The sequence below is a fragment of the Bos javanicus genome, chromosome X (genome assembly GCF_032452875.1).
Source record: "Bos javanicus breed banteng chromosome X, ARS-OSU_banteng_1.0, whole genome shotgun sequence".
Taxonomy (NCBI): Eukaryota; Metazoa; Chordata; class Mammalia; order Artiodactyla; family Bovidae; genus Bos; species Bos javanicus.
This window is the reverse complement of record NC_083897.1, coordinates 37466755-37492582: the sequence shown is the minus strand read 5'-3', so window position 1 is coordinate 37492582 and position 25828 is coordinate 37466755. Positions and strand designations below refer to the sequence as shown.

The 25828-nt window shown below is 39.2% G+C and overlaps 1 protein-coding gene across 4 annotated transcripts in view; it reads right to left on the bottom strand.

Annotated features, from left to right (window-relative positions):
* Nucleotides 1–25828, bottom strand: part of F8 (coagulation factor VIII) — a 142232-nt gene that overhangs the window by 63175 nt on the left and 53229 nt on the right. For all 4 annotated transcript variants that reach the window (XM_061408901.1, XM_061408900.1, XM_061408903.1 and 1 more), the window contains 3 exons: nucleotides 14400–14493; nucleotides 10366–10580; nucleotides 6065–6209 (listed from right to left, as the gene is read on the bottom strand). In XM_061408901.1, the coding sequence (XP_061264885.1) occupies nucleotides 6065–6209; nucleotides 10366–10580; nucleotides 14400–14493 (454 nt within the window). The remainder of the gene's footprint in view (nucleotides 1–6064; nucleotides 6210–10365; nucleotides 10581–14399; nucleotides 14494–25828) is intronic.

Below are 25828 nucleotides of genomic sequence, written 5' to 3'. Positions count from 1 at the left end.
TACAGTCTATTCTCATGTTGAAAGTAAGTTATAAAATATGTATATAGAAGAAAGAGAATGATAAAGAAAACATAGCAAAATCTTAAAAATGAATGAATCTGGATAAAGTGTATATGGGAGTTCTCTATTATTCTTGCAGTATTTCTGTAAGTTTGAAATTATTTCTGAATGAAAAGTAAATAAAAGTAAAATAGATTTCAACTTATTAAGAGAATTGTTTCTGAAAGCCTCTTCCATATATGTCTATCCAATCAATAGATATTTGTCTACTCTGCAAGGTGGTGGCCCACAAATCCAGACACTAGCTTAGTGCAACTGAGAATCAAAGTTTCTTCTCTTCAAAGTGATAAAAGGTATTTTAAAGCTACTGTAATTATAAGCATGGTCTTAATGCAGGTATGGTCCCTGGTGGCTCCAATGGCAAAGAATCTGCCTGTGATGCAGGAGATCTGGGTTCCATCCCTGGGTTGGGAAGATCCCCTAGAGAAGGGAATGGCTATCCACTCCAGTATTCTTGCCTGGAAAATCCCATGGACAGAGGAGCCTGGCAGGCCATAGTCCATGGAGTCGCACAGAGTTGCAGGTATAGATGATTATAACAATCAGAACATAGAGTCCAGAAACAGATACAGATATAAATGGAAATTTAATATATTATAAAGGGAGCATCCCAAAACAGTAGCAGAAAGAATGAACTATTTGGTAAATGCTAATGGAAAAGATGGCTGTTCATATGGAACCACAAAAAACCCTGAATAGCCAAGTGAAAGTGAAGTCGCTCAGTCGTGTCCGACTCTTTGCGACCCCACGGACGGTAGCCTACCAGGCTCCACGATCTGTACAGATCCTGCACATTTTGTTAGATTTTGGCCTAAGTATTTCATTTTTTGAGGCATTATAAATGGTATTATTATTTTTTAATATAAATTTATTTACTTTAATTAGAGGATAATTACTTTACAATATTGTATTGGTTTTGACAAACACTGACATGAATCTGCCACGGGTGTACATGTGTTCCCCATCCTGAACCCACTTCCCACCTTCCTCCCCATACCATCCCTCTGGGTCATCCCAGTGCACCAGCCCAAAGCATACTGTATCATACATCGAACCTGGACTGGCGATTCGTTTCATATATGATAATATACATGTTTCAATGCCATTCTCCCAAATCATCCCACGCTCACCCTCTCCCACAGAGTCCAAAAGACTGTTCTATACATCTGTGTCTCTTTTGCTGTCTCGCATACAGGGTTATCGTTACCATCTTTCTAAATTCCATATATATGCATTAGTATACTGTATTGGTGTTTTTCTTTCTGGCTTACTTCACTCTGTATAATAGGCTCCACTTTCATCCACCTCATTAGAACTGATTCAAATGTATTCTTTTTAATGGCTGAGTAATACTCCATTGTGTACATGTGCCACAGCTTTCTTATCCATTCGTCTGCTGATGGACATCTAGGTTGCTTCCATGTCCTGGCTATTATAAACAGTGCTGCAACGAACATTGAGGTACAAGTGTCTCTTTCAATTCTGGTTTCCTTGGTGTGTATGCCCAGCAGTGGGATTGCTGCATCATATGGCACTTCTTTGTCCAGTTTTTTAAGGAATCTCCACACTGTTCTCCACAGTGGCTGTACTAGTTTGCATTCCCACCAACAGTGTAAGAGGGTTCCCTTTTCTCCACACCCTCTCCAGCATTTCTTGCTTGTAGACTTTGGGACAGCAGCCATTCTGACTGGCATGAAATGGTACCTCATTGTGGTTTTGATGTGCATTTCTCTGATAATAAGTGATGTTGAGCATCTTTACATGTGTTTGTTAGCCATCTGTATGTCTTCTTTGGAGAAATGTCTGTTTAGTTCTTTGGCCCATTTTTTGATTGGGTCATTTATTTTTCTGGAATTGAGGTGCAGGAGTTGCTTGTGTATTTTTGAGATTAGTTGTTTGTCAGTTGCTTCATTTGCTATTATTTTCTCCCATTCTGAAGGCTGTCTTTTCACCTTGCTTATAGTTTCCTTTGTTGTGCAGAAGCTTTTAATTTTAATTAGGTCCCATTTGTTTATTTTTGCTTTTATTTCCAATATTCTGAGAGGTGGGTCATAAGAAGATCCTGCTGTGATTTATGTCGGAGAGTGTTTTGCCTATGTTCTCCTCTAGGAGTTTTATGGTTTCTGGTCTTATGTTTAGATCTTTAATCCATTTTGAGTTTATTTTTGTGTATGGTGTTAGAAAATGTTCTAGTTTCATTCTTTTACAAGTGGTTGACCAGTTTTCCCAGCACCACTTGTTAAAGAGATTGTCTTTCCTCCACTGTATATTCTTGCGTCCTTTGTCAAAGATAAGGTGTCCATAGGTGCATGGATTTATCCCTGGGCTTTCTATTTTGTTCCATTGATCTATATTTCTGTCTTTGTGCCAGTACCATACTGTCTTGATGACTGTGGCTTTGTAGTAGAGCCTGAAGTCAGGCAGGTTGATTCCTCCAGTTCCATTCTTCTGTCTCAAGATTGCTTTTGCTATTCGAGGTTTTTTGTATTTCCATACAAATTGTGAAATTATTTGTTCTAGCTCTGTGAAAAATACCGTTGGTAGCTTGATAGGGATTGCATTGCATCTATAGATTGCTTTGAGTAGTATACTCATTTTCACTATATTGATTCTTCTGATCCATGAACACGGTATATTTCTCCATCTATTAGTGTCCTCTTTGATTTCTTTCACCACTATTTTATAGTTTTCTATATATAGGTCTTTAGTTTCTTTAGGTAGATATATTCCTAAGTATTTTATTCTTTTTGTTGCAATGGTGAATGAAATTGTTTCCTTAATTTCTCTCTCTATTTTCTCATTATTAGTGTATAGGAATGCAAGGGATTTCTGTGTGTTGATTTTATATCCTGCAACTTTACTATATTCATTGATTAGCTCTAGTACTTTTCTGGTGGAGTCTTTAGTGTTTTCTATGTAGAGGATCATGTCATCTGCAAACAGTGAGAGTTTTACTTCTTCTTTCCAATCTGGATTCCTTTTATTTCTTTTTTCTGCTCTGATTGCTGTGGCCAAAACTTCCAAAACTATGTTGAATAGTAGCAATTAGAGTGGGCATCCTTGTCTTGTTCCTGACTTTAGGGGAAATGCTTTCAATTTTTCACCATTGAGGATAATGTTTGCTGTGGGTTTGTCATATATAGCTTTTATTATGTTGAGATATGTTCCTTCTATTCCTTCTTTCTGGAGGGTTTTTATCATACATGGATGTTGAATTTTGTCAAAGGCTTTCTCTGCATCTATTGAGATAATCATATGGTTTTAATCTTTCAATTTGTTAATGTGGTGTATTACATTGATTGATTTGCGGATATTGAAGAATCCTTGCATCCCTGGGATAAAGCCCATTTGGTCATGATGTATGATCTTTTTAATATGTTGTTGGGTTCTGTTTGCTAGAATTTTGTTACAGATTTTTGCATCTATGTTCATCAGTGATATTGGCCTGTAGTTTTCTTGTTTTGTGGGATCTTTGTCAGGTTTTGGTATTAGGGTGATGGTGGCCTCATAGAATGAGTTTGGAAGTTTACCTTCCTCTGCAATTTTCTGGAAGAGTTTGAGTAGGATAGGTGTTAGCTCTTCTCTAAATTTTTGGTAGAATTCAGCTGTGAAGCCGTCTGGTCCTGCGGTTTTGTTTGCTGGAAGATTTCTGATTACAGTTTCAATTACCATGCTTGTGGTGGGTCTGTTACGATTTTCTATTTCTTCCTGGTTCAGTTTTGGAAAGTTTTACTTTTCTAAGAATTTTTCCATTTCTTCCAAGTTGTCCATTATATTGGCATATCATTGCTGATTGTATTTTTGTAATTTAAGTTTCCACTACTAGGCTATTGTTATATAGAAATTTATATGCCAGCTTTGTATTCTGCAATTAGACTAAACTCAATTCTAGGGACTTTTTTGTGGATATCTGGAGATTTTCAATGTAGATAATCATGTCATATTCAGTTTTATTCCTTTACTTCCAATCTGCATGCTTTTAAATCTTTCTAATTTCTTTCCCCAATTTACCTCCTGCAGACTACATTTCAGGGTTTTCAGACAGCTGCTCAATGCATGCTATTAAGGAAAAATCCAGTAGAATAGACAGAGTGATTCCATTTTAATCAGAACCAGAACTTCAGAAGGCACACATATTTAATTTAAATGGCTTCAATCAGATCGGTTTCAAAAAGACTGTGGTAGTTATGCACTAGCATTGTATGATAGTATTCTTTTTTTCACAAGCCCACTAGTAATAGGGCTTCCCTGGTGGCTCAAATGGTAAAGAATCTGCCAGCAATGTAGGAGACCCAGGTTCAATCCCTGGGTCAGGAAGATCCCCTGGAGAAGGGAATGACAACCCACTCCAGTTTTCTTGCCTGGAGAACCCCATGGACGGAGGAGCCTGGCAGGCTACAGTCCATAGGGTCACAAAGAGTCAGACATGACTGAGTGACTAACAACAACCACTAGTAATAATTGTATTATAATTTTTCCAGTCTGATAGGTATAAAGTGTTATCACGATGGTATTCTATTTTCCATTTCTCTATAGTGAGATTGGAATTTTTTTCATATTTTTGACCATTCTGACTTGTGTGAATGTATAAACACATACACATATGTGCTCCCACCCAAATGCTTATGGTGAAGTTCTAATCCCTAGTACCTCTGAATGGGTCTGCATTGAGAGATAACATCTTTAGACAGGTAATTCTTTAAAATGAGATCATTAAGTTTCTTCTGAGTCCCCCTCCTTGGCTGGTAAATGGTCTTTCCTCTGTGTGTGCACATGTCTCTCTACAACTTTCCTTATAAGAAGAAACCAATCTTGTTGACTCCTTGATCTTAGACTTTGAGTCTCTAGAACTCTGAGAAAATAAATATCGTCTGTTGAATCCCCAGTTTGTGGGATTTTGTTATGGCAAGCCTAGCAGACTAATACAACATATATGTGTTTATATATGATTATACATTCATGGAAAAATATGTTTAAACATGGGGCTATGGTTTTTCCAGTGGTCATGTATGGATGTGAGAGTTGGACTGTGAAGAAAGCTGAGCACCGAAGAATTGATGCTTTTGAACTGTGATGTTGGAGAAGACTCCTGAGAGTCCCTTGGACTGCAAGGAGATCCAACCAGTCCATTCTAAAGGAGTTCAGCCCTGGGTGTTCTTTGGAGGGAATGATGCTGAGGCTGAAACTCCAGTACTTTGGCCACCTCATGCGAAGAGTTGACTCATCGGAAAAGACTCTGATGCTGGGAGGGATTGGGGGCAGGAGGAAAAGGGGATGACAGAGGATGAGATGGCTGGATGGCATCACCGACTCGATGGACGTGAGTTTGAGTGAACTCTGGGAGTTGGTGATGGACAGGGAGGCCTGGCATGCTGCAATTCATGGGGTTGCAAAGAGTCGGACATGACTGAGCAACTAAACTGAACTGAACTGGGCTACCTGAACACAAAATAGTTAGTGAAAAGGTATATGATGGAAGGAGGTGAGCAGATAAAAGGGAAGAGGAAGCCAAAAAATATATAAAAGATCATGTTTTACACTTAAAATATATATAATAAAGCTGAAAAAAGATGTTGCATTTTTTTCATGTACAATGTCTTGACTAATTTGACTGTTAAACTGTTACAGCTGGCAACTGTTTTACCAGCTATATGTATATATAAAATTGCATATTCCTTTTCTATTTCATGTGTAATTTACTGATTGAGTATATTTCATATTAAGGTGTATGTATGCTTGGGTAAATGAAAATTGTGTCTCTTATTTAATTTATCCTTTAAAATAAACTTCTCTAGATACTTGATGCCTGCTAAAAGAAAATATATATGCATTATGTGATCATATTTATGCATTTATATAAAATTGCACATGCTCATATATAATAATTTTAAGGAAATATGATTCTTGTGGGGCTTATAAAGTAATGCATTAACTGCACATCTCTTTGGCAGTTTCAACTTCCCTTTATCCATTACCCTTTGGACTCAAATGCTGAATCACTTACTATGCATGACATTGGAGACTTGGAACTCTGGATCCTGGGGCTGTACTCCATTGGGGAGGAAGCGCTGAATATTCTCTGTGAGGTACCAACTTTTATTCTCATCAAATACAGAAAACAGGATGACATTTCTCTTGTCTGACATCATCTGTTAATTAAATGCATTGAAAGAAAGAAATGTTACTATTACTATCAGGTAGAAATTAGCAGCCTGTGATGGAAGTGATGGCATGCATATGATATATCCATAATCCTCGGGATCAATGCCATTTTCCCCCAAGGGTCACTATTATGGCATGTCCCAGGGCCTAGGAGTGGGAGTGGATGCTATGAGCATTGAATGTACATTTAAAGCAAATGTGTCCTCAGGGCAAGAGGTGACTGGACCCATTAAACTTGGTTTCTTCTGGACCTGAGGTCATATGCTGGCTGATATTTTTCATGGAGTCTGTAGTCTCATTCTCTCCATGTTCAGATTAGAGGATTTTCACTCTTTAAAGACCCAAGTGATTATTCAAGGTCTTTCTTAAACAGTTTAGTCAAATCAAGTAAGATAATGTCTTCCTAAACCTTCATCTAGCAAATGTCATTCCACAAGGCTAACTATAAAAAATTAAAAGTAGAAAACATAAATTTAAATAACAAAGTTAAGATGAATCATAAATGTTTACTAACACTAATACTTTTTAGTTTTATGTTTACAAAGTTTAAAGTTTTTTTTTTTTTTTGAGAGGAGCTGTTTGTATCTGAATCAAAGTTACAAGCTGTCACTTGCTAATTAAATCTGTTAAGATTTAATGTATAAACTTCACTAACATGTTCAAAAGCAGGGACATTACTTTGCCAACAAAGATTCATCTAGTCAAGGCTATGGTTTTTCCTGTGGTCATGTATGGATGTGAGAGTTGGACTGTGAAGAAAGCTAAGTGCCGAAGAATTGATGCTTTTGAACTGTGGTGTTTGAGAAGACTCTTGAGAGTCCCTTGGACTACAAGGAGATCTAACCAGTCCATCCTAAAGGAGATCAGCCCTGGGATTTCTTTGGAAGGAATGATGCTAAAGCTGAAACTCCAGTACTTTGGCCACCTCATGCGAAGAGTTGACTCATTGGAAAAGACTCTGATGCTGGGAAGGATTGGGGGCAGGAGGAGAAGGGGACGACAGAGGATGAGATGGCTGGATGGCATCACTGCTTCGATGGACGTGTTTGAGTGAACTCCAGGAGTTGGTGATGGACAGGGAGGCCTGGCATGCTGCGATTCATGGGGTCGCAAAGAGTCAGACACGACTGAGTGACTGATCTGATCTGATCTGAACATGTATAAATTTCATTTTGTATACCCTTTACTACAGAAATGAAAATGCTGAGGGGCAAAGATAGGAAAATATAGGTATGTTTCTGTCCTCTTCCAAAAACTGATGGGAAAACTATAATTAGGAAAAATTAGTCAGGAAAGGTACTTGTCTAAATGTATGCCGCTCTGGGTTTGTGTGCCAAATGTTTTATCTGTATTAAAGTTCATGAAATGTTTTCAGACTAGTCAGTCAGTTCAGTTGCTCAGTCGTGTCCAACTCTTTGCAACCCCATGGACTGCAGCACGTCAGGCTTCCCTGTCCATCACCAACTCCCAGAGTTCACTCAAACTCATGTCCATAGAGTCAGTGATGCCATCCAACCATCTCATCCTCTGTCATCCTCTTCTCCTCCTGCCTTCAAACTTTCCCAGCATCAGGGTCTTTTCAAATGAGTCAGTTCTTTGCTTCAGGTTGCCAGAGTATTTGAGTTTCAGTTTCAGCCTCAGTCTTTCCAATGAATACTCAGGACTAATTTCCATTAGGATGGACTGGTTGGATCTCCTTGCAGTCCAAGGGACTCTCAAGAGTCTTCTTCAATACCACAGTTCAAAAGCATCAATTCTCTGGTGCTCAGCTTTCTTTATGGTTCAGCTCTCACATCCATACATGACTACTGGAATAACCATAGCTTTGACTAGACAGGCCTTTGTCAGCAAAGTAATGTCTCTGCTTTTTAATATGCTGTCTAGGTTGCTCATAGCCTTTCTTCCAAGGAGCAAGCGTCTTTTAATTTCATGGCTGCAGTCATCATCTGCTGTGATTTTGGAGCCCAAGAAAATAAAGTCTGTCACTGTTTCTACTTTTTCCCCATCTATTTGCCATGAAGTGATACGACTCGATGCCAAGATCTTAGTTTTTTGAATGTTGAGTTTTCAGCCAGCTTTTTCACTCTCCTCTTTCACCTTCATCAAGAGGCTCTTTAGTTCTTCTTCCCTTTCTGTCATTAGGGTGGTATCATTTGCATATCTGACGTTACTGATATTTCTCCTGGCAATTTTGATTCCATCTCATGCTTCATCCACCCCAGTGTTTCTCATGATGTACTCTGCATATAAGTTAAATGAGCAGGGTGACAATATACAGCCTTGACATAGTCCTTTCTCAATTTGGAGCCAGTCTGTTGTTCCATGTCTGGTTCTAACTGTTGCTTCTTGACCTGCATACAGATTTCTCAGGAGAGAGGTAAGATGATCTGGTATTCCCATCTCTTGAAGAGTTTTCCACAGTTTATTGTGATGCACACAGTCAAAGGCTTTGGCATAGTCAATAAAAAAGAAGTAGATGTTTTTCTGGGATTCTCTTGCTTTTTCTATTATCCAATGGCTGTTGGCAATTTGATCTCTGGTTCCTCTGTCTTTTATAAATCCAGCTTGAGCATCTGGAAGTTCTCAGTTCACATACTTTTGAAGCCTTGCTTGGAGAATTTTGAGCATTACTTTGATAGTGTGTGAGATGAGTGCAATTGTGCAGTAGTTTGAACATTCTTTGGCATTGCCTGTCTTTGGGATTGGAATGAAGACTGACCTTTTCAGACTAGAAGGAATCCTATATATCATAAATAACCAAATAGACATACAGTCAAGCCTCAGCAATATGGCAATGAATTATTTTGAAGAATTAAGCTTGTTAAAAGATGCTTGCTACTTGGAAGAAAAGTTATGACCAACCTAGACAGCATATTAAAAAGCAGAGACATTACTTTGCCAACAAAAGTCCATCTAGTCAAAGCTATGGTTCTTCCAGTAGTCATGTATGGATGTGAGAGCTGGACCATAAAGAAAGCTGAGGGCCAGAGAATTGATGCTTTTGAACTGTGGTGTTGGAGAAGACTCTTGAAAGTCCCTTGGACTGCAAGGAGATCCAAACAGTCCATCCTAAAGGAAATCAGTCCTGAATATTTATTGGAGGGACTGATGCTGAAGCTGAAACTCCAAAACTTTGGCCACCTGATGTGAAGAACTGACTCATTTGAAAAGACCCTGATGCTGGGAAAGACTGAAGGTGAGAGGAGAAGGGGACGACAGAGGATGAGATGGTTGGATGGCATCACCGACTCGATGGACGTGAGTTTGAGTAAGCTCCAGGAGTTGTTGATGGACAGGAGGCCTGTCATGCTGCAATCCATGGGGTCACAAAGAGTCAGACATGATTGAGCGACTAAACTGAACTGAAGCTTATTAAATTCAGAGTATTTCAGTTTATTTTTCAAAAACAGCAGAAGTGGTCCAAATTCTAAGCATATTCTGAAATATTTTATACATTTCCTCAATTTTACTCAGGCTTCCCTGATAGCTCAGTTGGTAAAGAATCTGCCTGCAATGTATGAGACCTGGGTTCGATCCCTGGGTTGGGAAGATCCCCTGGAGAAGGGAAAGGCTACTTACTTCAGTATTCTGTCCTGGAGAATTCCATGAAATCCATGTGGTCACAAACAGTTGGACATGACTGAGTGCCTTCCACTTCACTTCAGTTTTATTCAACAAATATTTGTTGAACTACTAAATGCCATGCACTATGCTAGGTGTGTTCATTTAGAGGTGTTTTGAGTCAATCACAATGAGATATCCAGGGGAGACATCTAGGTAGTCATACAGATTTGCAGGTAATCTAAAAGTAATCTAAAAGTAGGTGGCAACTGATCATGTAAAAATGGGCAAGATCACTTTGAGAGAGAAATTTTAGGCTAAGAATGAGTGTTATAGAAATAATCTAGGGCCCAGGCTGTCCTGTCCATCCAGCAGGCAAGTTTATTACACCAAAGTCAATAAAAGCTATCATAAATCCAGCTCACTTCTTTTACTGCTCAATATTGCAGACTCCTATATTTTCTGTAGGCTTTAGGCTGATATCCACTGAGAGCAGAATATAGGAGATATTATTTGGAAATGCATAAGCCTCTTCATTCCATTTCAGCTTCAGACTCAGCACTTGGAAAAAGATGAACTCACCTGGTTTCCTCTTTGATCTACAGATTCTTTGTAGCAGATGAGGAGGGGGCCAATGAGTCCTGAAGCTAGATCTTTCTCTAAGTTAATGAAACTCGAGTAATATCGGGTCAGACACCGAGGATCTGATTTAGTTGGCCCATCTTCTACAGTCACTGTCCATTTATACTTGAACACTTCTCCTGGCAGAATTGGCATGTCTTTCAAATGTTTCACACCTACCCACACCCAACCCCAAAATAGCTTGATTAGAAGTATAACAAGGCATATATTGGTGATTATGTCATTATTGCAATGGCTCTACCAATTTATACATACATATGAAGTTTCCCAGTAAGTGAAAACTGAATTTGCCACCTCTTATAAGTTTAAGATTCATGCAACTTTTTATAATAAAAATAGGTACAGGAGATTTCTGCTAGCATGTTAGTTTGAGTTGAAATGGGCAGGTCTCCCCACTCTAACAAATACAAATAAATAATAGATGATATTTTGAAAGATTTTAAATGTATAACTGAAAATGCATCAAGAAGGAAAAAAAAAAACCTCAAGTGCCAAAAAAAGAAAGACACATCAAAGCCAGACTGGCCTGAATTGATGCCACAGGACTGGGCAATGAAGTTTTAACTCACATGTGGTATCAAGACTTGTGGCATCTGGTGTCTGTGAGGAATGGAAGCAGTAATTGAAATATGCTGTTGGGCTACTGTCAACAAAGGTCCGTCTAGTCAAGGCTATGGTTTTTCCAGTGGTCATATATGTATGTGAGAGTTGGACTATAAAGAAGGCTGAGCACAGAAGAATTGATGCTTTTGAACTGTGGTGTTGGAGAAGACTCTTGAGAGTCCCTTGGACTGCAAGGAGATCCAACCAGTCCATCCTAAAGGAGATCAGTCCTGAATGTTCATTGGAAGGACTGATGCTGAAGCTGAAACTCCAGTACTTTGGCTACCTGATGTGAAGAGTTGACTCATTGGAAAAGACTCTGATTTTGGGAGGGATTGGGGGCAGGAGGAGAAGGGGATGACAGAGGATGAGATGGCTGGATGGCATCACTGACTTGATGCACACAAGTCTGAGTGAACTCCAGGAGTTGGTGATGGACAGGGAGGCCTGGCGTGCTGCGATTCATGGGGTCACAAAGAGTCAGACACGACTGAATGACTGACCTGAACTATTGGGCTAATGGGTCCTCAGAACAAGGACTGCCTGATTTTCATAATCAAAACTCACTTTTGAATATGCTTAATACCTGAGTATCTAGTCTATAACCATTCCCTACGCATACATAATAGGGAGTGAGGGTAGGTGTGTAATAGAGGAAAGGTAAAATAGATTGTTTCTTAATATATCCTGCTGTGTGAGTACTTTGTCTACAGTTTGGTCACCAATGCTTTTTGCGTGCCAGGTGCCCGAATGATGGTCTTCTCTTACGGGAGGCATATCCTTTTCTTGGAGTGACCATCAGGACCCCAGCACTGGGCACTTCCATGCCATGAGAGAGGATTATTTCAGCTATTCTTTTGTATCCCTCCTCTCCCCAACCAGCTCTGGTTACACCCAGTGATATATCCAAAAGCCTATTATTTCTGGCTTCCCTCACACTGCCTTCTCAGACAAGGTATCTTCAAAAAGAGACCAAGCCAGCTACTTGCAGCCATATCTACTTACAGAAAAAAAAAAAAAAAAAAAAACACATGCATCCTTGGGAGGTCAAACAGGAAGAGCAAGCTGCCTCACTCTTACCCTCTCTTCTGCAGAGTTCTCCACATAAAAAGCAAGTTACTAGGAACTGGATTTGCGGATGCCCCCAAATTTCAGGGTACACATTCAATATCTACCCAGAATTCTGTTTCTGTGCCCTTCTCCCATAAAGGAATGCAAATCAATTTTTCATTTGAATTTTGACCAGCAACCATGAGGATTAGAAAACAGAGGATTAAAAGTTATTTATATCCATCCTAGCTATCCATCATATTATACTGAAGGACTCATAGAGTTTATCTCCTATATACTAAATGCACTCAGAAGTATATTGAAGATATACTTCCAGAAAAACAAAAGAAATAACAATAACAATCCAGAAATATACAAGATAAGAGAGGTAATGGCACTAGCCTGTAAGTCCAAGTAAAGAAATCCAGAGATGGCAGCTTTGTAGCAGGCCTAGCAAGCATATCATCCATATTAGAACAGTAAGCTGGAGAACAACAAGAACATCTTTAGAAGAAAAAAGGATCAGATACTAATAAATAGCATGATTAAGAAGCTGGAAGACCTAAGGGATATGGTGAAAAGTCATATATTTCTTCTCTTGATAAAAGAAAGTCTTTCTTCAGGAATACAAACACAAAATATATAAGATTAGCATGGTCTTAATATACTGCATATATTGAGACTTGCCTGGTGACTCAGTCAGTAAAGTGTTTGCCTACAATGTGGGAGACCTCGGTTCGATCCCTGGGTCAGGAAGATCCTCTGGAGAAGGAAATGGCAACCCACCCCAGTACTCTTGCCTGGAAAATCCCATAGACGGAGGAGCCTGGTAGGCTACAGTCCATGGGGTTGCAAAGAGTCAGACACGACTGAGAAACTTCACTTCACTTCAATATACCGCAAGCTAAAACTCACCATGATTTTGAACTACTGGTAGAGAATAAAGAAGGATAATGCATTTGACTGTAACAGTAAAATCATTGGAACTGTAGACAAAAGAATAACCATAGCACACCACCTAGTTCTTCAGTAACCTCATATTCTTATAATAAAAAATACATACTACAATAATATAAATGCTGGTTTTTGACTTTTAAAGTTTAAAATAAATATATAGAAAAAGCAAGGAGTTATTTAAAATTAAAGAACAATATGTAAATGTTATCAGCTTTAGTTTTTTTTTTTTTTTAGTTTTCTGTTTTTTTTTTTAATTTAATTTTATTTTTAAACTTTACGATACTATAAAGTAAAGGTATGGCTGGCAGCAGTTGAGAAATGGAAGAACAGATGAGAGGAAATGGCAAAGGGAACAGTTGTTAGTACTCTTAGTATAGTATCATAATGATATAAAAAGTAGGTATTTAGCATATTTTTAAAATTCTGCCAATTGAGGAACTAAAACAGTGATAAAAGTCTAAAACAACTGGAATAGGAAGAGGTGTAATGCTAAATCCTTATTTAACACAAAATTAAATATATAATGTTGTAACTATAAATATACTACTACTACTACTAAGTCACTTCAGTTGTGTCTGACTCTGTGCGACCCCACAGACGGCCGCCCACCAGGCTTCCCCGTCCCTGTGATTCTCCAGGCAAGAACACTGGAGTGGGTTGCCATTTCCTTCTCCAAACTATAAATATATATTTATATAAATAACTTTATATAAATATATAAAGTTGTTAAACAAAGGCGTAGCAAATAAATGACTTTTTTGAGATACAGAGGTAACTGCCAAAAATCTAAAGCAGAAATGCTTAAAAATGAAGGCTTTCCAACCCAGAATTCTATGTCCAGCAAAATTATCCTTCCAAAGTGAAGGCAAGGACTTTCCTGGTGGTCCAGTGGTTAAGAATCCACCTGCCAATGCAGGAAACACAGATTCGATCCCTGGTCCCTGGAAGATTCCACATGCCATGGAGCAACTAAGCCCCTGAGCCCATATGCCCTAGAGCCCATGCTCTGCAACAAGAGAAGCCACTGCAGTGAGAAGCCCACACACCACAACTAGAGTAGCTCACTCTCTGCAACTAGAGAAAGCCTGCAGGGAGCAATGAAGACTCAGCACAGCCAAGCAAATAAATAATTTATAAAATAATTAAATAATTATTTTACAAATACATAATTTATAATAAAAAATTAATAATTATTCTACAAATAAAAAAGTGAAGGTAAAATGAAGGCGTATTTTTAAATAAAATAAAAGTTAAGAGAATTAAGGATGGGGTAATACATGTGCATGATTGTAGTTGTTGTTGAGACTCTGTCCTCATCTGTATTTACAGGTAAGTAAGACCTAGAAAATTGAGGTAAAGCTTACCTTTTGGAAATCTCCCTGAGTGCAAAGGACTGACATCAGTGATTCCATGAGGGTAGATGTTATATGGCCGGCTTGCTTGATTCTTAAATATAATCTGAAAGTATAAATGAGATATAAGGTTGAGCACTAAGACAATTAGGATCAAGAAGCAAAATGTGGCCTGTCTCCAGAAAATAAAAGCTGCCTTGTATCTACAGTATAGGGGTTTAAGCCTAGATAGAGCTCAAAATATGTGTTCTTTTGGTTAAATTGCTCAGATAGCTACTTAGGTTTTTCACTAAAGGCTCATTTATTTTAAATTATTTAAAATTCACTTATTTAAAATTATTTTAGTTGCTTCAGGAAGAATTCCTTGTATCTTCTGACACTAGTACTTGAAATCTGGATGTCTGCTGAGGACACTGCTTCCCCTCAGTCTTTTGCACAATTTGGGCACTGAGTTCCCAATAGTGGAGAAGAAAATAGTGGTTCAAGTGATAAAACCTTCACTGGATGAGCAGGCAGGACCAGGGGGACAGTTGATTAGAGCATTAAGCAAGGGTGGCAGCTGGCATCATATGACTGCCTGAGCTTTCCAAAAGAGATGAAGAATAGAAAAGTGATAACATGGGAGCATCATTAAGCACCCTGAACTTATCAACCAGGCTCTATACTGAGGTTGTGTGATATGAGGATTAAAAAAACAAACAAACAAACAAAAAAACTTCTATTTGCAGGCTTATCTTACACACACTCATTTGGGAAAAGCCAACTGACAACCTATTCCTTGCCTGCTCCTAAGCAGCAGAATGATGTAGGAGAAAAATCACACAGCTCTGTGTGATTTAATTAATTAATTATTTAATTAAATTAATCAATTATATATATTCAGTTCAGTTCAGTCACTCAGTTGCGTCTGACTCTTTGTGGCACCATGAACTGAAGCATGCCAGGCCTCCCTGTTCATCACCAACTCCCAGAGTTTACTCAAACTCATGTCCATTGCGTCAGTGATGCCATCCAACTATCTCATCCTCTGTCATCCCCACTCCCGCCTTCAATCTTTCCCAGCATCAGAGTCTTTTCCAATGAGTCAGCTCTTCACATCAGGTGGCCAAAGTATTGGAGTTTCAGCTTCAGCATCAGTCCTTCCAATGAACATTCAGGACTGATTTCCTTTAGGATGGACTGGTTGGATCTCCTTGCAGTCCAAGGGACTCTCAAGAGTCTTCTCCAACACCATAGTTCAAAAGCACTAAATATAATTATATATTAATTAATGTAATATCATTATTAATGATAAATTAATGATAAAAAATCTCAAACAGATGCCCAAACTACCTAGATATACTATTATGTTTTCCTAGAAATTAATCTTCCCACTTACTCAGCTACTTTTCGCTTCCTGATCCTCATGCTCAGGTGTTTCTTTTTTTCACTGAGAAGAGAGACACATTCAGAAAAGAAATTCCTCATCCTCCCACCCTCAAGTCTACCAACCTAGATGCATATATGACCATATTTTCTCCTGTTAAAATCAGGTCCTATCTAACGACGACAACATCTCCCCCTGTGTACCAGTACATAATGAAGTGCCATTTTAAAAACTTCCTTTTGGAATAGAAAAGAGAACCCAGAATTAGATCCACACAAGTACAGTCCATTGATCTTTGACAAAGAAGCAAAGACAATCAAATGGAGTAAAGATGGTTTTTTCAACAAATGAGGCTGGAACAAGTAGACATCCACATGCAGGAAGAAGAAGAGGAGGAGAAAGGAGGGGAGGAAAAATAATCTAGATGCAGACCTAACCTTGCACAAAAATTCAGAAAAATAGATCACAGAGCTACATAATTGATTTGGAATTTTTATGTGAGATTTGCCCCTACCCTTCCATTTATTTATTTTTGAATTATTTATTATCATCAATATAGACTCATGCATATTTATTTTATAATTTAAGGTATACTTTACCACTACTTTATTTATTTGATTGGTTATATTCTTCTGGTTTGGCCATTAGAAGCTCCTGTATTCACTTGACATTATTCCCATTCTTTCATTTTTTGAGCACTTTCTTCCTTTCTGAAACCACAAGATGCTCCAGGCTCATCTTGTATCTTCCCTGGCCCAACCCTTGAATCATCGGTTCCCCAAAGGGCTTTGGTTCCTTTCACTCAGTTCAGTTCAGTTCAGTAGCTCAGTCATGTCCGACTCTTTGCAACCCCATGAATTGCAGCATGCCAGGCCTCCCTGTCCATCGCCAACTCCCGGATTTCACACAGACTCACGTCCATTGAGTCAGTGATGCCATCCAGCCATCTCATCCTCTGTCGTCCCCTTTTCCTCCTGCCCCCAATCCCTCCCAGCATCAGAGTCTTTTCCAATGAGTCAACTCTTCACACCAGGTGGCCAAAGTACTGGAGTTTCAGCTTTAGCATCATTCCTTCCAAGGAAATCCAGGGCTGATCTCCTTCAGAATGGACTGGTTGGATATCCTTGCAGTCCAAGGGACTCTCAAGAGTCTTCTCCAACACCACAGTTCAAAAGCATCAATTCTTTGGCGCTCAGCTTTCTTCGCAGTCCAACTCTCACATCCATACATGACCACAGGAAAAACCATAGCCTTGACTAGACGGACCTTTGTTGGCAAAGAAATATCTCTGCTTTTCAATATGCTATCTAGGTTGGTCATAACTTTTCTCCCAAGGAGTAAGCGTCTTTTAATTTCATGACAGCAGTCACCATCTGCAGTGATTTTGGAGCCCCCCAAAATAAAGTCTGACACTGTTTACAAAGTTTCCCCATCTGTTTCCCATGAAGTGATGGCACCAGATCCCATGATCTTCATTCTCTGAATGTTGAGCTTTAAGCCAACTTTTTCACTCTCCTCTTTCATTTTCATCAAGAGGCTTTTTAGTTCCTCTTCATTTTCTGCCATAAGGGAGGTGTCATCTGCATATCTGAGGTTATCGATATTTCTCCCAGCAATCTTGATTCCAGCTTGTGCTTCTTCCAGCCCAGTTTTTCTCATGATGTCTCCTGCATATAAGTTAAATAAGCAGGGTGACAATATACAGCCTTGACGTACTTCTTTTCCTATTTGGAAACAGTCTGTTGGTCCATGTCCAGTTCTAACTGTTGCTTCCTGACTTGAATATAGGTTTCTCAAGAGGCAGGTCAGGTGGTCTGGTATTCCCATCTCTTTCAGAATTTTCCACAGTTTATTGTGATCCACACAGTCAAAGGCTTTGGCATAGTCAATAAAGCAGAAATAGATGTTTTTCGGAAACTCTCTTGCTTTTTCGATGATCCAGTAAATGTTGGCAATTTGATCTCTGGTTCCTCTGCCTTTTCTAAAACCAGCTCGAACATCTGGAAGTTCATGGTTCACGTATTGTTGAAGCCTGGCTTGGAGAATTTTGAGCATTACTTTACTAGCATATGAGATGAGTGCAATTGTGCAGTAGATTGAGCATTCTTTGGCATTGCCTTTCTTTGGGATTGGAATGAAAACTGACCTTTTCCAGTCCTGTGGCCACTGCTGAGTTTTCCAAATTGGCTGGCATATTGAGTGCAGCACTTTCACAGAATCATCTTTCAGGATTTGAAATAGCTTTGCTGGAGCAGCCGTGAAGAGATACCCCATGTCCAAGGTAAAAGAAACCCAAGTAAGACAGTAGGTGTTGCAAGAGGGCATCAGAGTGCAGACAAACTGAAACCATAATCACAGAAAACTAGTCAATCTAATCACACTAGGACCACAGCCTTGTCTAACTCAATGAAACTAAGCCATGCCCGTGGGGACACCCAAGACAGGCGGGTCATGGTGGAGAGGGCTGACAGAATGTGGTCCACTGGAGAAGGGAATGGCAAACCACTTCAGTATTCTTGCCTTGAGAACTCCATGAACAGTATGAAAAGGCAAAATGGTAGGATACTGAAAGAGGAACTCCCCAGGTCAGTAGGTGCCCAATATGCTACTGGAGATCAGTGGAGAAATAACTCCAGAAAGAATGAAGGGATGGAGCCAAAGCAAAAACAATACCCAGCTGTGGATGTGACTGGTGATAGAAGCAAGGTCTGATGCTGTAAAGAGCAATATTGCATAGGAACCTGGAATGTCAGGTCCATGAATCAAGGCAAATTGGAAGTGGTCAAACAAGAGATGGCAAGAGTGAATGTCGACATTCTAGGAATCAGTGAACTAAGATGGACTGGAATGGGTGAATTTAACTCAGATGACCATTATATCTACTACTGTGGGCAGGAATCCCTCAGAAGAAATGGAGTAGCCATCATGGTCAACAAAAGAGTCCGAAATGCAGTACTTGGATGCAATCTCAAAAACGACAGAATGATCTCTGTTTGTTTCCAAGGCAAACCATTCAATATCACAGTAATCCAAGTCTATTCCCCAACCAGTAACTGAAGAAGCTGAAGTTGAATGGTTGTATGAAGACCTCCAAGACCTTTTAGAACTAACACCCAAAAAAGATGTCCTTTTCATTATAGGGGACTGGAATGCAAAAGTAGGAAGTCAAGAAACACCTGGAGTAACAGGAAAATTTGGCCTTGGAATACGGAATGAAGCAGGGCAAAGACTAATAGAGTTTTGCCAAGAAAATGCACTGGTCATAGCAAATACCCTCTTCCAACAACACAAGAGAAGACTCTACACATGGACATCACCAGATGGTCAACACCGAAATCAGATTGATTATATTCATTGCAGCCAAAGATGGATAAGCTCTACACAGTCAGCAAAAACAAGACCAGGAGCTGACTGTGGCTCAGATCATGAGCTCCTTATTGCCAAATTCAGACTTAAATTGAAGAAAGTAGGGAAAACCACTAGACCATTCAGGTATGTCCTAAATCAAATCAAATCCTTTCACTAGAGAATGGTAATTAGAAACCAAGATCTGAAAAAAAAAAAAAAAAAGAAAGAAACCAAGATCTGGGTGTGCTCATTGCTACTGGGGTGTCACTGTTCCCAGGATCTCTTAGGAGGAAATACACTAATTCAAATATATGCACACATATGTAATTATTTCTGTATGTATCCATCTGTCTCTATAGGCAAACATGAACCTATAGTAATGTCTCCAACTCTAATCCAGTATCACATGATTTATTCTGGCCTTTTCTTTTTATTTATAATTACCCTCTCCCTGGTGGCTTCCCTGGTGGCGCAGGCGGTAAAATGTCTGCCTGCAATGTGGGAGACCCGGGTTTGATTCCTCAGTCGGGAGATCCCCTGGAGAAGGAAATGGCCACCCACTCCAGTACTCTTGCCTGTAAAATCCCATGGACAGAGGAGCCTGGTCAATTACAGTCCATGGTGTTGCAAAGAGTCGGACATGACTGAGGGACTTCACATGGTCATAGTCATACCCTCTCCAACAGTGACAAATATAGCTCCCACTATCATTAGTATCCAACCAGTCCATTCTGAAGGAGATCAGCCCTGGGATTTCTTTGGAAGGAATGATGCTAAAGCTGAAACTCCAGTACTTTGGCCACCTCATGCGAAGAGTTGACTCATTGGAAAAGACTCTGATTCTGGGAGGGATTGGGGGCAGGAGGAGAAGGGGACGACAGAGGATGAGATGGCTGGATGGCATCACTGATTCGATGGACGTGAGTCTGAGTGAACTCCGGGAGATGGTGATGGACAGGGAGGCCTGGCATGCTGCAATTCATGGGGTCGCAAAGAGTAGGACACGACTGAGCGACTGAACTGACTGATCATTAGTAAAATCATTCATTTACTTAATCTTCAAATAATAACTGGGGCTTCCAAGATGGCTCTAGTGGTAAAGAATCCGCCTGCCAATGCAGGAGACAGACATAAGAGACATGGGTTTGATCCCTTGGTCGCAAAGATCCCCTAGAGGAGGAAATGGCAACCCACTCCAGTGTTCTTGCCTGGAGAATCCCATGGACAGAGGAGCCTGGTGGGAATATGGTCCATGGGGTCGCAAAGAGTGGAAAATGACTGAGTGACTTAGCACACACACAAATAATAACAGTTTTGTTTATTCTTTTCCAACCTTAAAACTTTATCTTTTTCTCCTAAGGATATTGGTTAGAATTTCTAGTAGAATATTAAATAAAGGTGGTGATACCTGTTAACTGTTTCTTATCTTGATCTTAAACAAGGATTTCTGAGTTTCACCACCAAGTATGATGGTGACTATGGATTTTCTGTAGAGCTTTATCAGGATTAGGCTGTCACTTGCAATCCCAGTTTCCTATGACTTTTTATTATGAACAGATTTTGAATTTTCACAAATATTTGTATGAAACTATTGAGATTATCAAATGATATTTTACCTTTTTATGTGTTACTGTAGTATATTACCATATTTGATTTTCTAAAGTTAAATTCATCTTGTTGTTCAGTCGCTCAGTTGCGTCCAACTCTTTGCGACCCCATGGACTGCAGCACGCCAGGCTTCCCTGTCCTTCACTATATCCCAAAGCTTGCTCAAACTCATGTCCATCAAGTTGGTGATGCCATCCAACCATCTCATCCTCTGTCGTCCCCTTCTCCTCTTGCCCTCAATCTTTCCCAGCATAAAAGTCTTTTCCAATGAGTCAGTTCTTCACATTAGGTGGCCAAAGTATTGGAGTTTCAGCTTTAGCATCAGTCCTTCCCATGAATATTCAGGACTGATCTCCTTTAGGATGGACTGGTTGGATCTCCTTGCAGTCCAAGGGGCTCTCAAGAGCCTTCTCCAACACCAAGTTCAAAAGCACTAAATTCATCTAGTACTCCTCAGATAAATCAGTTAGATCATAATATATTTACAATCATTTTTATATATTGTGCCACTGGGTTTATTAACTTTTGTTTAGGATTTTTTTGAATCCATGTTTGTAATACAACTGGTCTGTAACTTTAATTTTCCTTTCTTATACTGTCCTGGTCAGGTTGACAACTAAGGTTGTGCTAGCCTATAAGTACTGGTGGGTCTTTACTTTTCTCTGATACTAAACTTCCCTGGAGGTCCAGTGGTTAAGAATCTGCCTGCCAATGCAGGGGACATGGGTTCTCTCCCTGGTCTGGCAAGATTCCACATGCTGCAGGGCAACACGTGTACCACACATGTCCACAACCTGTGTACCACAACTACTAAAGCCTGCACTCTGCAAGAAGAGAAGCCACCACAATGAGAAGCCCATGTACAACCACAAAGAGTAGCCCCGGCTTGCCTCAATTAGAGAAAGCCAGAGCAAAGCACCGAAAACCCAGCGAAGTCGTAAATAAACTTAAAAATTTGAATACAAATTATATATCCCTTGAATATTGGGATAAATAGCCAATAAAATAGTGATCCTTTCTAGGTTAATAGTGATTTTCTTGCAACACATTCAAGATGTGACTTCAGTGTCTTCTGGCTTCCTTTGTTGCTTTTGAGAAATAGGTTGTGAGTTTATGTGGCAGTTTTAAAATATGGTTCCAAAATTCTTTGACATTCCTCCCATCAGAGGTAGGCCAAATTTTCCCTCTCCTTGATTCCGGGTGGGCTTTGACTCTGATTATGCCATAAAATGCTGTGTGACTTCTGATGCTGGGTCGTCAAAGGTGAGGCACTTTCTGACTTGTTTAGTGGAACACCCAAAGTTGGAGTCCAGAGTCGCTAATGTGCTTTCTGCCCTACAAATAGGCCTTTCCTAGATATTTCATATAAATTAAATCATGTAAGTGTTTTTTTGCTTGCCTTCTTTAATTTATCATAATACTTTGAGTTTTATCCATGTTGTATCATGTATGAGTAGTTCACTTCTTTTAATTGCTGACTAGCATTCCAATTGGCGTGCTATTCATGGGGTCGCCAAGAGTCGGACACGACTGAGCGACTGAACTGAACTGAACTGAACTGATTCCAATTATATGGATATACTACATTTTGTTTATTCATTCACTAATTGGTGAACATTTAAATAGCTTCCAATTTGGGGCTATTAGGAATAGTGCTGCTGTGAACATTCACATACAAGTCTTTGTGTGGACCTATATTTTCATCTTTCTTGAGTATATGCCTAGAAGGAATTGCTGAGTCACAGGGTAACTCCATTTTTAATGTTCTGAGGAATGGCCAAACTGTTATCTCAGACTGGATGTAACTCTTTTCCATCAGAGTTTATGAGACTTCCAATTTCTCTACGTCCTCACCAATGTTTGTTATTATCTGCCTTGCTGATTATAGCTATTCAGAAAAAGTGCAAGTGTTAGTCACTCAGTCGTGTCTGACTCTTTGCGACTCCATGGACTGTAGCCCGCCAGGCTCCTCTGTCCATGGAATTCCCCAGGCAAGAATACTGGAGTGGGTAGCCATTCCCTTCACCAAGGGATCTTCCCCACCCAGGGACTGAACCCAAGTCTCCTGCATTGCAGGCAGATTCTTTACCATCTAAGTCACCAGTGATTTTGATTTGCATTCCCCCAATAGCTAATGGGCTTCCCTGGTGGCTCAAATGGTAAGGAATCTGCCTGCAATGTGGGAGAGCAGGTTTGATACCTGGGTGGGGAAGATCCCCTGGAGGAGGAAATGACATCCCACTCCAGTATTCTTGCCTGGAGAATCCCATAGACAGAGGAGTCTGGTGAGCTACAGTCCATGGAGCCTCAAAGAGTTGGACACAACTGAGCAACTAATCCTTTCCTTTTCAAAGCTAATAATGTTCAGCATCTTTTCATGTGCTTTTTGGTCACTTCTTTGTACATCATCTTTGGAGAAATGTCTATACAAATACTAAAGGACCCAGGATTATTATTTTTTAGTTGGATTATTTGCCTTTTTATTATTCAGCTGTAAAAGTCCTTTATATGTTCTGGATACTATTCTTTTCATCAGATATATGATTTGTAATTATTTTCTCCTATTCCATGAGTTGTCTTTTCACTCTCGGGTTGGTGTCTTTGAGGCACAGAAGTTTTTAATTGTGATGAACTCCAATCTTTTATCTTTTGTTGCTTGTTGCTTTTGATGTCATACCTAAGAAACTATTGTGTAATCCAAGGTTACAAACATTTACTCCTGTATTTTCTTCTAAGGGTTTCATAGTTTTAGCTCTTACATTTATATCTTTGATCTACTTTTAGTATGGTATGAAGAAGGGTCAATCTCTTTCTTCTGCATGTGGGTATCCAGTTGTTCCAGTATTCTTTCCCCATTAATTGGTCTTGGGACATTTGTGAAAAGTCAAACGGTCACTTCTTACACTGTTGGTGGGAATGTAAATTGGTGCAGCCACTATAGAAAACAGTTTGGAAGTTCCTTTAAAAAACTAAAATAGAGCTACCATATGATCTAGCAACCCCATTTTGGGGGATATATCGAGAAAAGATGAAAACTCTAATTTTAAAAGATACATGCACCGCAATGTTCTTTGCAGCACTATTTACAAAACCCAAGGCATGGAAACAACCCAAATGTCCATCGACAGATGAATGGATAAAAAAGATGTGGTACATATATACCATGCAATATTGTTGCTATTCAGTCACTAAATCATATCTGACTCTTTGGGACCCATGGACTGTAGCACACCAGGCTCCTTTGTCCTCCACTACTTCCTAGAATTTGCTCAAACTCATGTCCATTGAGTTGGTAATGCCATCTAACCATCTGATCCTCTGTCACCCCTTTCTCCTTTTGCCTTCAATCTTTCTCAGCACCAGGCTCATGTAATATTTCTCAGCTGTAAAAAAGAATGAAATAATGCCATTTGCAGCAACATGGATGAACCCAGAGATTATCGTACTAAATGAAGTAAATCAGACAAAGACAAATACCATTTATCACTTATATGTGGAATATAAAATATGACACAAATGATTGTATTTACAAAATAGAAACAGATTCACTCATAGAAAACTAGCTTAAAGTTATCAAAAGGGAAAGAGAAGGGAAGGGGGATAAATGGGATTAACAGATAAAACCTATGATACATAAGATACACAGATAAGCAACAAAGATTTACTGTATACCACTCTAATGGCAGAAAGTAAGGAGGAACTAAAGAACCTCTTGATTGAGGGTGAAGAAGGAGAGTGAAAAAGCCAGATTAAAACTAAATATTACAAAAACTAAGATCATGGCATCCAGTACCATCACTTCATGGCAAAAAGATGGGGGAACAATGGAAACAGTGACAGACTTTATTTTCCTGGGCTCCAAAATCACTGCAGATGGTGACTGCAGCCCCAAAATTAAAAGATGCTTGCCCCTTGGAGAAAAGCTATGACCAACCCAGACAGCATATTAAAAAGCAGAGACATTACTTTGCTGACAAAGGCCTGTATAGCCAAAGCTATGGTTTTTCCAGTAGTTATGTATGGATGTGAGAGTTGGACCATAACGAAAGCTGAGCACCGAAGAATTGATGCTTTTAAACTGTGGTGTTGGAGAAGACTCTTGAGAGTCCCTTGGACTGCAAGAAAATCAAACCAGTCAATCTTAAAGGAAATCAGTCCTGAATATTCATTGGAAGGACTGAGGCTGAAGCTGAATCTCCAATAGTTTAGCCATCTGATGAGAAGAGCCAACTCATTAGAAAAGACCCTGATGCTGGGAAGGATTGAAGGCAGGAGAAGAAGGGGATGACACAGGATGAGATGGTTGGATGGCATCACTGACTCAATGGACATTAGCTAGGGAAAACCTCAGGAGATTTTGAAGGACAGGGAAGCCTGGTGTGCTACAGTCCCTGGGGTCACAAAACATTGGATACAACTTGGTGACTTAACACAACAACAACAGGAAATTATGCCCAATATTTGTGATAACCTATAATGGAGTATACTATGCAAAAACACTGAATCGCTATACTGAAATTAACATATCTTAATATTGTAAATCAACTATACTTCAATAAAAAGTCGAGTCTCCATAGATACATAGGTTTATTTCTGGACTCTCAATTGTTTTCCGTTGATCTACATATCTAACCTTATGCTGGTACCACTCTTTCATGATTACTGTAGCTTTGTGGTAAGTTTTGAAATTGAAGTGTGAGTTCTCAAACTTTGTTTTTTCTTTTTCCCCAAGATTCATTTGTCTATTAGGGGACCTATGCAATTTCATCTGTATTTTAGGATCAGCTTGTCAATTTATGCAAAAAAGACAGTTGGGATTTTGATAGGGATTTAATTAGATCTATAGATAAATTTGGAAGAGCCTTAAAAGTAAGTGGCTCTTTCAATCTATAAATATTATATGTTTATCCATTTATTTAGATATTTAAAAATTATCCCAGTAACAATTTTTACATTTTTCACTTTACAATTTTTTACAATATATTTTTCACATTTTTATAGTTTTTTACAATACATTTTTTCAGTTTTCAGTGTCCAAGTCTTATGCCATTTTTGTTAAATTTATCCCAAGTTATTTCATTCTTTTTATGTTATCATGAATGAAAGCTTTCCTAATTTT